Genomic DNA, 13,616 nt, shown 5'->3' with positions numbered 1-13,616 from the left:
TAAGGGATGGATGTCAGCAGCACTCGGATGGCAAATGCCACAGGACCGGGTGCAGGCAGTGCGGGGCGGGAGGTGGGGGGGAGCACAGTGTTCAGGAAATCTCATGGGCTTCTGGTCACGAGCAAACCTGCCTCACAAAATCACCACTCCCTCGCTGTGATGCCATCTGCCAGCGTGCAGCCCACGGCACATTTCATTTCCAAAGCAGACACCACAAGCAAACAAAGAATCGCTAACAGACAGAATATCAGATCGTCAACTCATAATTGACTGACACACGGCACAGCAGAGACAGAAGCAGAGCATTTAAATCATCTGAGGGTCCAGTCCACTAACCATCCAAACCTACAAAGCATCGGACACAGAATCTCAGGGTGAGCAGATAAAGTCATGATGAAGCCCTAGAATATTCTGGGGGAAGCCTGTACACAAACACATGGACAGATCCTCAGCCGTCTGCCAAAAGCTGACCAGGCCCACGACGGGACTTGCCGAGACCATGTCCAAGCAGCTGGGTTCACCTTGCTCTCACACTCAGGGCAGACCACAGCCCCTCACAAACAAGGGGCATGTGCTGGAGGAACACGCCTGTCACGTTGACCAGAGAGATGGCTGCAGGTCATGTGGTCCCCACCCCCATGTTCATTCACAATCTACCGCTGATTTTGGAGGGTGATTTAACATCAGGTGTTTTGCAGGTATGCAAGCAGCCAGCAGTCCATATTCACGCTGATGTCCTGACCAGGGAGAAGGGACAGACTAGCTTTTCTCTGGGGCAAAACCCTGATGTCAGCTGCAGGCATCAGGCTTTATGTCAAGGACTCTTCGTATAGGACTTCATCAACCTTCATGTCATTCTCGTCCACAGGGACCTGGGGGCAGATCTGCTCTCGGAAGGCCAAGGCCATGGTGTAGGGCGGCACGTCCTGCTGCTGCAAACAGCGCCTCAGGTATGCATCGTAGTAGCCTCTGCCCCGGCCCAAGCGGTTGCCGTGCTTGTCAAAGCCAAGACCCGGCATGAAGATGAGATCCAATCCGCCTGTGGGAGACAAGGACACAGTGAAGAGGGTGAATGGTCCCTGAAAGAGACGACCCCTCGGGAGTCTGGGTTCCACTCTGGAATGACATCGATCCCCTCTCTGATTGCTAAAGAAATGTGTGAGCACTCTAGAAAATCCAACACATACAGAGCCAAACAGAGAAGGACGTAACACCCAGCACCCCGCATGCCCATCATCCATCCCTCCCAATGTTCTGTGTGTACCTTGAACAACATGGGTCTGTCCTGTGGAAGTCATTATACAGAAATGTTTTCACTACAGAACAGTGCCATACACGTACCCCCCTCTTCCTGAGACTTTCCTAATGTTTCTCTTCCTACAGCTTATTTTATTCTAAGAACACAGTACGTGACACAAATAGCATACAGAATACGTGAGCATCAACTGTTCACATCATTGGCAAGGCTTCTGGTCACCAGGAGCCCATCAGCAGGTTAGGTCTGCAGGAATCAAAGGTTGCACATGGATTTTCGACTGCATATAGGGTTGGCACCTCTATCCCCCAGGTAGTTCAAGGGTCATCTATATGTATAAAATCATCAGGTTCCCAGAGCCCGTCCACACCTAAACAGAATCTCCAAGGACAGAGACTAGGAACTTTTAATCTTTCTTTCAAGAATCCAGGTGATCCGGGGCACCCAGGTGGCTCAGTGGTTGCGCGTCTGCCTTTGGCTCAGGGCGTGATCCCGCGATCCGGGATCGAGTCCTACATCGGGCTCCCTGCAGGGAGCTTGCTTCTCCCTCTGCCTCTGTCTCTGCCTCTCTCTCTCTCTATGTGTGTCTCTCATGAATGAATGAATGAATGAATGAATGAATGAATGAATGAATGAATAAATAAATAAATAAATAAATAAATAAATAAATAAATAAAATCTTAAAAAAAAAAAAAGAATCCAGGAGATCCTACCTATCTGCCGGGTTAGAGAGCCAATGTCCCAGCATAATGACAAACGGAGGAAGGAGAAAGGGTCAGAAAGAAGCCAGGAAGGACAGAGCTGTTCTGAGAGGCAGTGAGCAAAGCAGGTTAGCTGCTACCAGCACCAAGGTACCCACTTCATTTCCCCTCCCACTGGAGAGCCAAGGCCTGCCAGGTTGCCAGCTTCCCTGGATTCACATGAGAGCAGGCTGAGCCAGCCAGGGATATTCCAGAGGTACACACGGGGCCCCCTAGCTGTCCTCTGGCTGGAACCCTCCCAGGGACACAGGGACCATCAGATGATGCTCTGTGGCATCATCAAGACAGAGCAGGTTGCTAAGGCTCAGGGCATGAGGCAGGGTCTTAGAGGCTGCAGAGATCTGACGGCAGTGGAAGGTGTGGGGAGCCTCATGAAGAAGGCGGCAAAGATCACAAGGTGGAGAACCTGCATGGATTTTGTGAGGCCCACAGAACAGCCCTTCTAGGCTCTAGCAGGGAGCATGACAGACCAGCACTAATCATGAGCCACACCACATGTCCAACTCAGGGCTGTGCCCAGCAGCCTTCCTCTGCCGGTCCTTGGCCTCTGGAAAGCCACCTGGGGGCTTCTGGGGGACCCGAAGCTTAGCATGGATGAAGCTCTCACACAGCACTGCTGCCAAGGACATACCAGGGCTGGGAACGGGGTGTTCAGGGTAGCGGTGTTCATACTGCCAGCTAGGCCGGCCCCCCGCCATCAATAGCTGCTCTGAGTCCCTGCAGAAGTGCAAGCTGAACCCGGGACACACCTGCTGACCCGTGCCTGCCAGAACCCAGCAGAGCCCACCTCAGACCACAGTCCTGACCTTCTGTGAAACCTGCTGGTCTCTTCCAACCCAAACCCTGGTCACTGACCTTTCCCCTCCCTGACCCTGTCCTGCTCCTTTTTCTCTCATGGGATTAACAGCGGCTTGTGCATAGAGACTTTGCTGGCTCCGGGTCCTTTTTGTTGCCGAGCAGACGTGGGCTGGAAGCTCAGCTCTGTCATCTGTACAGCATACGCACACACGTTTTTTTCTGAGGCTCCTGCCTCTTTAGAGTCCATCAGGGCACTTTCTGTAAAGTCCTCCGGGGGCATGCTTCCTCCCCCTCTAGGGAATGGGGCTCAGCTAAAATAAAGCAAGCACGTGTGTAACACCTATTCCAATGCACGGCATGCTCTGCCAACTGCCCCCAAAGCAACAGGACAGAAAGCTCTAGAAGGCTTCAACAGAGGGAGAGCCCGCCTGGCTGGCTGGTCAGGGAAGGGCTTGTTGGAACCTGGTGGGACCAAGGCTTGCATGGAGGTGCCAAAACTGGGTTTGAGTACGTTTCAGAGAGTAAGGAAAAGGTGGCAGGAGCAGAGTGACAAGGAGGGAACAGTCAGGGTGTAAGGACCCCGCTGAGGATCAGAGAACATGCAAGGCAGCCAGGTCAGGCAGGGCATGAAGATATGGAAGGTACAGGCCAAGTGATCCCCACTGCTCAATAGCAAAATGACAACACCAGATTCAACAACCTGAACTGACAATTCTCCAGAGAAGACCAGCAACGGCCAACAGGCATAGGATTCCTGCGGATGAATTTTGTATCCTGTGACCTTACTGAAATCCATTACCGATTCTAGCAGCTTTCTGGTGGGAGTCTGTAGGACTATCTATATACAGTATCAGGTCGTCTGCAAATAGAGGAAGTTTTACTTCTTCCATACCAATCTGGATGCTTTTTCTTTTTCTTCTCTAACTGTAGTGGCTAAATAATTGAATAAAAGTGGTGAACATGGACATCCTGTCTTGTTCCTGACTTTGGGGCAAGCTCTGGTCTTCCCCTTCGACTGTGATGTTGGCTGTGGGTCTCTCCTATATGCCTTTACTATGCAGACTTATGTTCCCTCTGGACCCACTTCATTGAGAGCTTTCATCATAAACAGATGTTGAATTTTGTCAAATGCTTTTTCTGCAACTATTATAATGATCATGACTTTTATTCTGCATTTTGTGAACGTGTGTGCCGTGGTGACAGATGTGTGAATATTGAGCCATCCTTGCCTCCCTGGGATATATCCCACTTGACTGTGGTGAGTGACCCTTTAAACATGTTGTTAAATGTGGTTTGCTAGCACTTTGCTGAGGATTTTTGCTCTGTGTTCATCAGGGGCACTGGCCTGTAATTTTCTGCTTGTAGTGTCCTTATCTGGTTTTGTTGTGAGGGTAAATGTTGCCCTCATGGAATGAATTTGGAAACCTTTTTTTTTTTTTTTTTTTTTTGGAATAGTTTGAGGAGACTAAGGATTAACTCTTCTTTAAATGTTTGGTAGCGTTCCCTTGTAAGCCATCTGGCCCTGGACTGCTTTGGGAGTTTTTTGGCTTTGGTTTTTGGTTGTTTTTTGTTGTTGTTGTTTTGTTTTTGAAGTAGGTTCCATGCCTAGAGTGGAGCCCAACCTTGAGCTCAAGACCTGAGCTGAGATCATGAGTCAGACGCTCAACTGATTAAGCCACCAGGCCCCCCTGTTGGGAGTTTCCTGATTACCAATCCAACTTTGTTACTAGTAATTGGCCTATTCAGATTTCCTGTCTCCCCGATTCAGTGTAGGAGCCAAGAGGCACATAAAAGGATGTTCAGCATCACTCATCATCCAGGAAATGCAAATCAACACCTCAATGAGATACCACCTCACACCTGTTAGGATGTCCATTAAAAAAACAATAATAATAAATAAGTAAGTAATAAATAAGTAAGTAATAAGTAATAAATGTTGGTGAGGCCTACGGAGAGACTGGAACCCTTGTATGTTGATGCTGGGAATATAAAAAGGTACAGCCACTATGAAAGACAGTATAAAGTTCCTTAAAAAAATTAAAAGTAGAACAACTAGTAGTCCCATTTCCGGGGTATTTAGCCAAAACACCCCTGAAATCTGCATCTTGAAGAGGTATTTGTACACCCATGTTCAGAGCAGCCCTACTCACAGTAGTTCAGAGGAAGAAACACCTCGATGTCCACTGATGGATGAATGGATAAACACAATGTGGCACATCCACTGGAATACGACTAGGCCATGAGAAAGAAGGGACTCCGGTCAGTCACCTGCAACAGCCTAGAGGAGCTCTGAGTACATCAGGTGAAGGGAAATAAATCAGGTGCAGGAGAACAAATGCTGCATGAGTCACTCACAGGAGGCACCTGAAGCAGCCAAACCCCCAGGAGCAGAACGTACTGCAGTGGCTGCGGGAGGCTGGGAGGAGAGATGGGGGCTGCTGTGGGCACCAGCGTCAGCAGGGCAGGATGAGGAGATACAGCAAAGGTCTGCTGTCCAACACCACACCCACGGGCAGCATGCACCGCACACCTACATTTTGTTAACAGGGTGGATCTCATGTTATATCTACCACATTTTTTTTCCATAAAAAAAGGCAAAGATACTAAAGGAAAGCCAGGAGGAAACTGGGATTTCTACCAGTCAATACACAAAAAATAGATGGTAGAATTTCAGAGGACACACCTCCAGGCCGCCAGAGGAAGAGAAGGAAGGAAGGAGACAGACAAGAAAATATCCATTTCTAGTCCCTCACAGGACATGTCTCTGCCCGCCCACCCCACCCCACCCCGCCCCAGAATCTCCGAGACCGCCACAACGCTGTCCAAGGTACCCTTCATGCATGAAGTCTGAATAAGACTTCTAGGCCAAAGGAGGCCTGAGAGACACGTCTATCCTCTACAGAACGGGCCAACCTGAGCATGGCAACCCCTGATGTAGCAACTCCAAAGTCTGGGTTTGGATCAAGGAGGCAACATCATGGGATGAGATGGTGTAAGTGTTACCTCGCCCGGTTGTTCAACGTGAGCTCTATGAGTGAGCAAGGAGAATGGCTCTGGTGTTCTCGGGTGACAGGATGTGGTAAGAGCAGGTCCAGACATCCTGTGTGGGGTGTTGCTGCTGGACCCCCCAGCCCACAGGATGGGCATCGGCACACCCTTCAACCACAGGGTCACCTGCAGTCCCAGCTCAGGTCCTTGGAATCCCCATCTGGCCTGTATCCACCTGATGAATCCAAGTGTTTTCCTGAAACACAGTTTCCTTGCTATGGAAGGAAATCTACTTGCTGTCACTAGAAGGTCCTGCTGTGTCCTCCCCACCGGTCACACGCATGCCTCCCCCTCCCCCACGCACTCCCTGGTCTCCTCACACTTTCACAACACAGTACTGGAGGCTTTCCGTCCCCCAGAGGCACGGCACTGATTGGGCTTGATGGTCACACACAGGCTTACAAGTGCCCCTGGCATGCGCTGCTCCTACCCTGGGCCGACCTGCTAACAGGGTGGACCCCAGACCTACCCTCACGCACTGCAAAGTCAAAACTCACCAACGAGAACAGGTAAAAACGCTCAGTCTGTGCCCAGATTCTCTATGAGCCGCTGGCATGGCTCTACTTTCACCAGATGCTCGGTGAGAAAGGACAGGGACACAGTACAACACAGGGGGAGACCCCACCTGATGTGTTCACTCCTGTGCAGTCCTCAGAGCACCCCCATGGCCCCTGGACTGCACCCCACTGCTCAGTAAGTACTCTCTGGGAGTCACAGGACTCCTCTGCAGGGTCACAGCTTGGAGGGTGTCTCTCTCCCGGTTTTGCTGGATTTCAAATGTGATTCTGCACTCCAGAACTACAGGCCAAGATTCAGGACGGTCGCCCAGCTCCATGGTACATCTGCTCAGACATGGGCTGCCTTAGGGTTCGTGCTGGCTCTGAAGCACCAGTGCCCTCTGGAGGCAGCCCACCGTGGAGGCCTGGGCCCTGGTCCCACAGCTCTTGGCTGGTTGTGCTCCTACGCTTCAGGCTTCCGTCTCCTGAGCTGGCGATGCAGCTGGAACCTGTGTCCACCGCTGCAGGCTGGGCACAACAATTAGACGAGGTTGTGCCTGTGACTGCCTCAGCCCAGACCCAGGCTATGCTGAGGATAAGAGCTTCCCTCTAAGAGCTTCCCTCTTTTAACTAAGAAATGTCACACTCTTTCTTGAGTCAGGCAGCAGGGAAAGGGCTGGAGATGCCTCAGTACTCAGTGATTTTTCAGCCAGAGCTTTTCCAGCCTCCCCTTAGAACAGGCCATCACTCGTCCTCTCAGCTCTGGGTGTGGAAGGAGGGCAGGGGAAGACAAGGTGGTAGAACAAGGCGAGGAAACTTCCTGTAACGGGCCAGAGAACACGGAATTCAGGCTTTGCAGGCCACGGGGTCTGTGTCACAACCATGTACTCTGCCCACAAACAGGCATGGCTGTGCTCTGAGGAAGTTTTATCACAGACACAGGTGGCAGGCCAGGTGTGGTCCGCGGGCTGCAGGGCACTGACCCTGTCCTGGAAGATAAGGAAAGAGTTTCAGGAAGAAGAGAGCAGCATGTCAAATCCCTCCAGAAGGGCAATCAGCTTCTCGGAGAGAAAGCTGAGGCCTTGCCGCCCGGGCTGATGAAGATTCAACACACACGGCTCCTGATGCTAAGAGATGCACATGGAACCAGGCAAAGGGACGGAGAAAGCACCAGAAGCACCTGTACCTTACAGGTAGCAGAGCGGAGAGGCCGAGTGTACAGGATTCTCAACACACTGTGGGGCCTGCACCTCAGTGCCGGCACTTAGTAGCTAGGAGACATCAGTCAAAATTGCCTTGACCTGAAACCTATGATGGACAAGCATATTAGGAAGTGGAGAGTCCCTACACTCTTAATACCAAGTGTCAACCAACTGCTGCATGATACTCCTCAGGCCCCACAGCTGATTAGAAACATGCCTCCGGAATACAAACGAGCTGAAATCCTAAAATAAAATACAAAACCAATAATCCATGACAGCTCTTGCAGCAGAACTCCCAGAGATCAATACCTGATGCTTGAAGCTCACCATAGTTGCCTCTGAAAGGACAGATGGAAGCAGGAACCACCCCCCCCCCACCTGACTCCCTCTTCATGGTTTCACTGTACAGAGCATGCAAGGGGATAAAGTGTTTATGCGCTCACAGCATCAAATATTCTCTGCTTCTCATTGTATATAACCACCGGGATTTTCAAACATTTATTTCCCTGCAGTTGCATACTGCTCTTAAGGAGTAAGCAACTAAACCACCTAAGGCAGAGAGCTGTTTGGGTTTTTTATTACACTGTAAATGTACCTTCATTCATTCTGCTGTGTTTGGTCACAATGCAGCTGGGCCATTTGGGGATCTCCATGTACAATCAAATACACTGTAGTAATAATCATCTTTTTTATTTTAAGGTATTTATTTACTTATAGAGAGCTTGTGAGCAGAAGGAAGAGCAGAGAGAGAGGGAGAGGAAGAGAGAATCTCGAGCAGACTCTCAGCTGACCATGGAGCCCAACACATGGGGCTTGAGCTCACAATCCTGAGATCACAACCTGGGCCAAAATCAAAAGTCAGACACTTAACCAACTGAATCACCCAGGCGCCCCCCTAAATTTCTTTAAAACCCTTTTGAAGTATCAACCTTCTAGCATTTGTAGGACAAGGGCCTTGGCAGTGGTATGATGCTGCAGGTGAGCTTACTTCTAGAGAGGATGCCAGTGCATGAGCCCCTTAACTATCACTTACTGGTGAAGAAAAATGTTCATCAAATTACTTACCTCCTCCTAAAACTCAGTGTCTTCTCTGTGAGATGGAAACAATACTACCACCTACAAACAGCATGTGAAGACTCTAGCATGTGCTCAGTAAGCACTGCCATTCCTAAACTCTGGGTACAAATAACACCTGTTCTCTTTACAATGACTCTGAAAGTCATTTCTTCTCAAGTTAATGCAAAAAGTTGTACAGTAAGACTACGATGGGGTGATTGCACAGATCTCCTAGTGGCACAAGGCCCCTGCAAGGACAGCTATGACTCTCTACAGCCACCTGCTGTCACAGCTAGAAATGTACTGGCGGTACCAAGCAGGAAGCCAGGGGGACTGTGACACACGCTGTCCCTGAACCCGGCTTTGCGGGGACATTTTCCCTGTTCCACAGGGCCTTTCCTGTCACCAAAGCCACCTGGAGGGGAATCTGCTGCACACCAGGGAAGGTGGGGTCACTCTGTAAGCACCCCTTTCATCATTTAAAAATCTCCCATGTGCCAGACGCTGTGCTGCGCCCTCAATGGGCAGAATCTCATGGAGTCTCCCCAACAGCCCCAAAGAGGGGGGTGTTACTCTCCCTGTTTCTCGGATGGGAAAACCAAGGCTCAAGAGAGCATGTGACCTGCCCAAAGCCACACAGCCAGTAGATGCCAGGGCTGGCATGTGAGCTCTGATTTCCCAGCACCTGCAGTGGGTGGAAGCCCTTTGTTCCTCACCTGGGGAGGTAAAACAGACAAGGAACGTGCTCCTTAGTGGCCTCAGCTGGGTGTCAGGGGGTGGGAGTAGGGGGGGTCCATGGACACCACCCTGTATCATCAGGTTAGGGCCACAGGGAGGGACACACAGCACAGTCCAACTAGGAAAGTGAGAGCAGAGTAAGGGAGAGGGCAGGGGGCAGGGAGGGCTGAGAGGGGGGTAGGCAGCGTATACCCCCTGCGCCCTCAAACACACAGGCAGTGCTGCAAGGGAAGCTAGGGCAGCTCCAGGCCTGAAGGCTGAGGGGTGGGAACAAGAGTACAGGAGCCTGGGCCCTGGGAGCTGCAGGGGGAGGGGCTGCTGTCAGGGCAGAGGCTCTTAGTAGAAGATGCACTGGGGTGAGAGGGGAGCAGGAGGGAGCAAACATCCACCTCACCCTCCCGCACCCTTTGGTCTCCATGGGTGCCTCCTGCTGGCTGAAGAGCCAGGAGCCAGGGCACCTGTTATGGGGTGCATGCAGGGGGACCCTCCCCAGCACCATGCAGGTGACGGACACTGGAGGGGTCGGGAAGGGGCCACGCTGACGGTTCAGCAAAGCTTTACACATGCCTGCAATTGTGCTTACCTCCAGGTTTGGGGAATTCAGCTTGTTTGTTATTTCTTTATATTTCTCTGCTCTGCTCAAGTATATCCTATCCTTATAATCAGAGCAAAGCTATTTTCCTTTAGAAAAATATTTCTATGAACACTCAGAAAAATGTTGAGTCTCCGTTCAAAGATGTACTGCCAACATGTTAGCTCTTTTCTTAGATCTATCTTTTATTATATCACAAAGCTAGTTAGCATGGTATATAGAAAATAAGCCCAAGTCTTACTAAATTATTAAAAGTCCGGAGGAAGTGATAATTGGATTTGCATTTTTTAAATCATCATTACCATCACCCTAAACAACAACAAAACTGCCTCCTGTGTGAAGGACAGCAAGCAAGGTGCTAAGGACCAAAGAGGAAGAAGCGGGGGTTCCCCCCACCCAAGTACAGGGGTTGGCCTAGGGTCAAATCTGGCCTGTCACCTGCTTTTGCACCAAGTCTCTCTTTTTTTTAATAGGGCTTTATTTAGGGCACCTGGGTGGCTCAGTAGCTGAGCATCTGCCTTTGGCTCAGGTCATGATCCTGGGGTTCTGGGATCAAGTCCCGCATCGGGCTCCCTGTTCAGTGGAAGCCTGCTTCTCCTTCTCCCTTTGCTGCTTCACCTGCTCATTTTCTCTCTCTCATTAAAAACAAAAACAAACACACACAAAATAAAAACCCAGCCAGCCTTTCCCATGTGCTATCAACAACACCTAAGAAGGTCTTCTGGGAGCGCCCTGGGCAGCCAGGTCTCTAGGCCACAAACCTATCCCTGACCCTGGACATCAGCGACATATCCCCACTTAACCAGCAAGAAAACTGGATTTCCTCTAAAGCTTCTTAAATCTTTAGAAGGGGTGGCACAAAGGACTTTATAGCAGTGAAAGTCCTGCATTTGTGTGGTAGTTACATAAATCTGTCCAATTGCACAAGTGCACTGAGATGTGCATACGCATCCTGCACATCGGGAAGTACACATGTAGACGGCTGACACTGAGTCAGGCTGGAAGGCTACTGCAAGACTCCATGCCCTGGTGCTGCTACTCTACTGCAGTTTTGTGAGATGTTACCATGGAGGGAGGCTGGGTGAAGAGAACACAGGACCTCTCGCTACTATTTTTATAAATTATTTCAAAATTAAAAGTTTCAAAAATGTTTAGAAAAAATTATCTCCTGCTGGGACCTCCAACTCAAAGAATCTAAAACCAAATCAGCCCCAATCTACTCTCAATCTTGCCTTCCTCTGATTGACCTTAAGTTCTAAAGATAATAGAGTGATTGCCCCTTCACTTGCATGGTCAACCATAGGCCATGAGCAGGTGATTTTCCCCCAAGATGCAGTACCAGATGGTGGCAGCAGCCTAGCGCTCACAGCAACTGCGCCCTCCCCTCACCGCTCCTCACATAGGCTCTGCATACTCTCCCGTCGCCGGAGGGCTGAGTACAGAATCACAGGTATCCTGAGAGCGAGAGACACCACACATCCATGTAACTTTTATTACAGTATATTGTTATAATTGTGTATTTCATTGTGGGTTCCTGTTGTTCATCTCTATGCCTGATGTATTAACTAGACTTCATCCTATGTATGTACGTATATGAATGAACATCATATATTTGGGGTGCTGAGAGGGGGTGTAGGCAGGGGTCCCCAAGGGACGTGGGACACACTCCCTCAGGAGAGGGGGATCTATATAACCTATTCACTACCTGCCTTGACAAACATGCTTTCCAGACTTCCCCACACGTCCTGCCTGCCAAGTGTCTGCGCCCTGGTGATTCCTACCATTCCTCTAAGACTCAAGCTTCTCTGACCTCCTTCACCTTCCGACCAACACAAGGAGCTCTCGCCCACACCCCACCAAGCCCAGGGGGCATTGGTGTCAAGGAAGCAGTACCGCCTCCACCCTACAGATTAAACACCCCCTACACTCTCTGCAAGCAGACCTAGAGAAGGTGGAGCCGCGGGCTACAGGAAGGGGATTTCTCTGAAACGCGTATCTTGCCCACTTCCTAACGTGGTCTAATGCTGCCCGTAAATGTATATCTAGCTTCCTTGCCCTGATTTCTCATAACGTGTAACACAAAACACTTTTCTATTGCTCATTGTCTTTCCTGGAAAAGATCACAGACTCCTTGATGGTAGGTTCTGACACAGGTGCAACAGAATGGTTCACAGGCACTCCTGCTGACGTGGCAAGTGAGGCTGTGCGGAGTTATTCTAGTGGCCACACACAAGTGTTACCCAGTTAGGAGGAAGGATGGGACGATAATAGATCACATCCAGTAATTCTACATTAGGGTAACAAAAGTTAGCTGGTTTCAGTTTGTTTCACCCAACTATTATAACTCAAGAACCTAACATCCTATTTGTTAAGAATCTCTAAATATATATCGCCCCAAATTGAACTGCATGCTTCTCTGTTGCATAACTTCTCTGTTGGGCTTGAACCTCTCCTCTCCTCTGTGAATTTGGTGGCTGATTTTTACCGTCAATTGGGGACAAGAAGAATCTGGGTTTTGGCCTCCCCCCAACGTGCCTGTGTAACCTTGGACTGGTCATTTCCAGCCTGTTTCTGCTCCCTTGGCTGCAGGACAGACAGACCGACTCAGAGGGTCTCCAAAGTCCCCTGTTGTGCCCCCATTGTGCCAGTTCACCAAATGAGGAGGTGAAACGCGGGATTCTGCAGATAAAGCCACCACCGCAGACCCTCGCTGATATCTCCTATAAACTGGGGAACCGCTCAGCGCCCTGAAATCTAGCAGCCTTTAGAAACCCAGCATTGCACACTTCACTTTGAAAACATGTCATCAGCGATGCAGGCTTCTTATGAAATTGACTTGATTTCCTAGGACTTGATTTCCTAGGACTTAAGAAAATGTTGAAGAAAATAACTTTAGCATGATTTCAAGGACTTCTGGGGACACCTAGGTGGCTCAGTGGTTGAGCATCTGCCTTTGGCTTGGGGCATGATCCCGAGGTTTTGGGATCAAGTCCTGCATCAGGCCCCCTGCGAGGAGCCAGCTTCTCCCTCTGCCTGTGTCTCTGCCTTCTGTGTCTCTCATGAATAAATAAATAAAATCTAAAAAAAAAAGAAAAAAGGACTTCTGTTTCCATCTGGAAATCTGAAACCATGTTCCTGTTTTCCTACAAAAGAACGTGATGATACAATGGAAAAATGTTCTGTTCACGGTAACAATGACTATTAACCACCTAGGAATGCACTTAACAGGCAATGTGAAGAAACAATATGATGCAGAGCAAACACATCAACAGAGGATCAGAGAAGGAGCCTGGGACAACGGAAGAGGCCATGCTCCTACAGATAGCTCGATGTCATAAAGAAGTTTATTTCCCACAAACTAATAAAAAGATCTAACACAATTCCAACCAAAATCCTACAAGATTTGGATTTCTCATAACGTGTAACAGAAGATAATTTTAAAGGGACACTGCCAAGATAATTTTAAAGTGAATCTCAAAAATTAATGGTTCAGAACAGTTGGCTAAGTTTTTTAAACTAGGTACTGCAGAGACCCAGACCCCCTCTCCGAGGCATCACAGTGCACCGGAGGAGCACACACGGCTGCACACATCATGAGCCAGCACCAGGAAGGCAGAGAACCGTGGAGAAGACCAACATGCCCAGGAACAGACCCAAAAATAGGCAAGA

The 13,616-nt window shown here is 49.6% G+C and overlaps 1 protein-coding gene across 4 annotated transcripts in view; it reads right to left on the bottom strand.

Moving 5' to 3' along the window:
* Window positions 1–247: 247 nt before the first annotated feature.
* MTHFS (methenyltetrahydrofolate synthetase) overlaps window positions 248–13,616 on the bottom strand; it is a 32,364-nt gene continuing 18,995 nt past the window's right edge. For 3 of the 4 annotated variants that reach the window (XM_077874465.1, XM_077874456.1, XM_077874455.1), the window contains one exon: window positions 248–1,039. In XM_077874465.1, the coding sequence (XP_077730591.1) occupies window positions 810–1,039 (230 nt within the window). In that variant the 3' untranslated portion in view covers window positions 248–809. The remainder of the gene's footprint in view (window positions 1,040–13,616) is intronic. The other variant, XR_013365894.1, reaches the window with a different exon arrangement.

Source organism: Canis aureus, chromosome 2 (genome assembly GCF_053574225.1).
Source record: "Canis aureus isolate CA01 chromosome 2, VMU_Caureus_v.1.0, whole genome shotgun sequence".
Lineage (NCBI taxonomy): Eukaryota > Metazoa > Chordata > Mammalia > Carnivora > Canidae > Canis > Canis aureus.
Note: the sequence above shows the minus strand (reverse complement) of the source record. Positions and strands in the feature narration are given on the sequence as shown.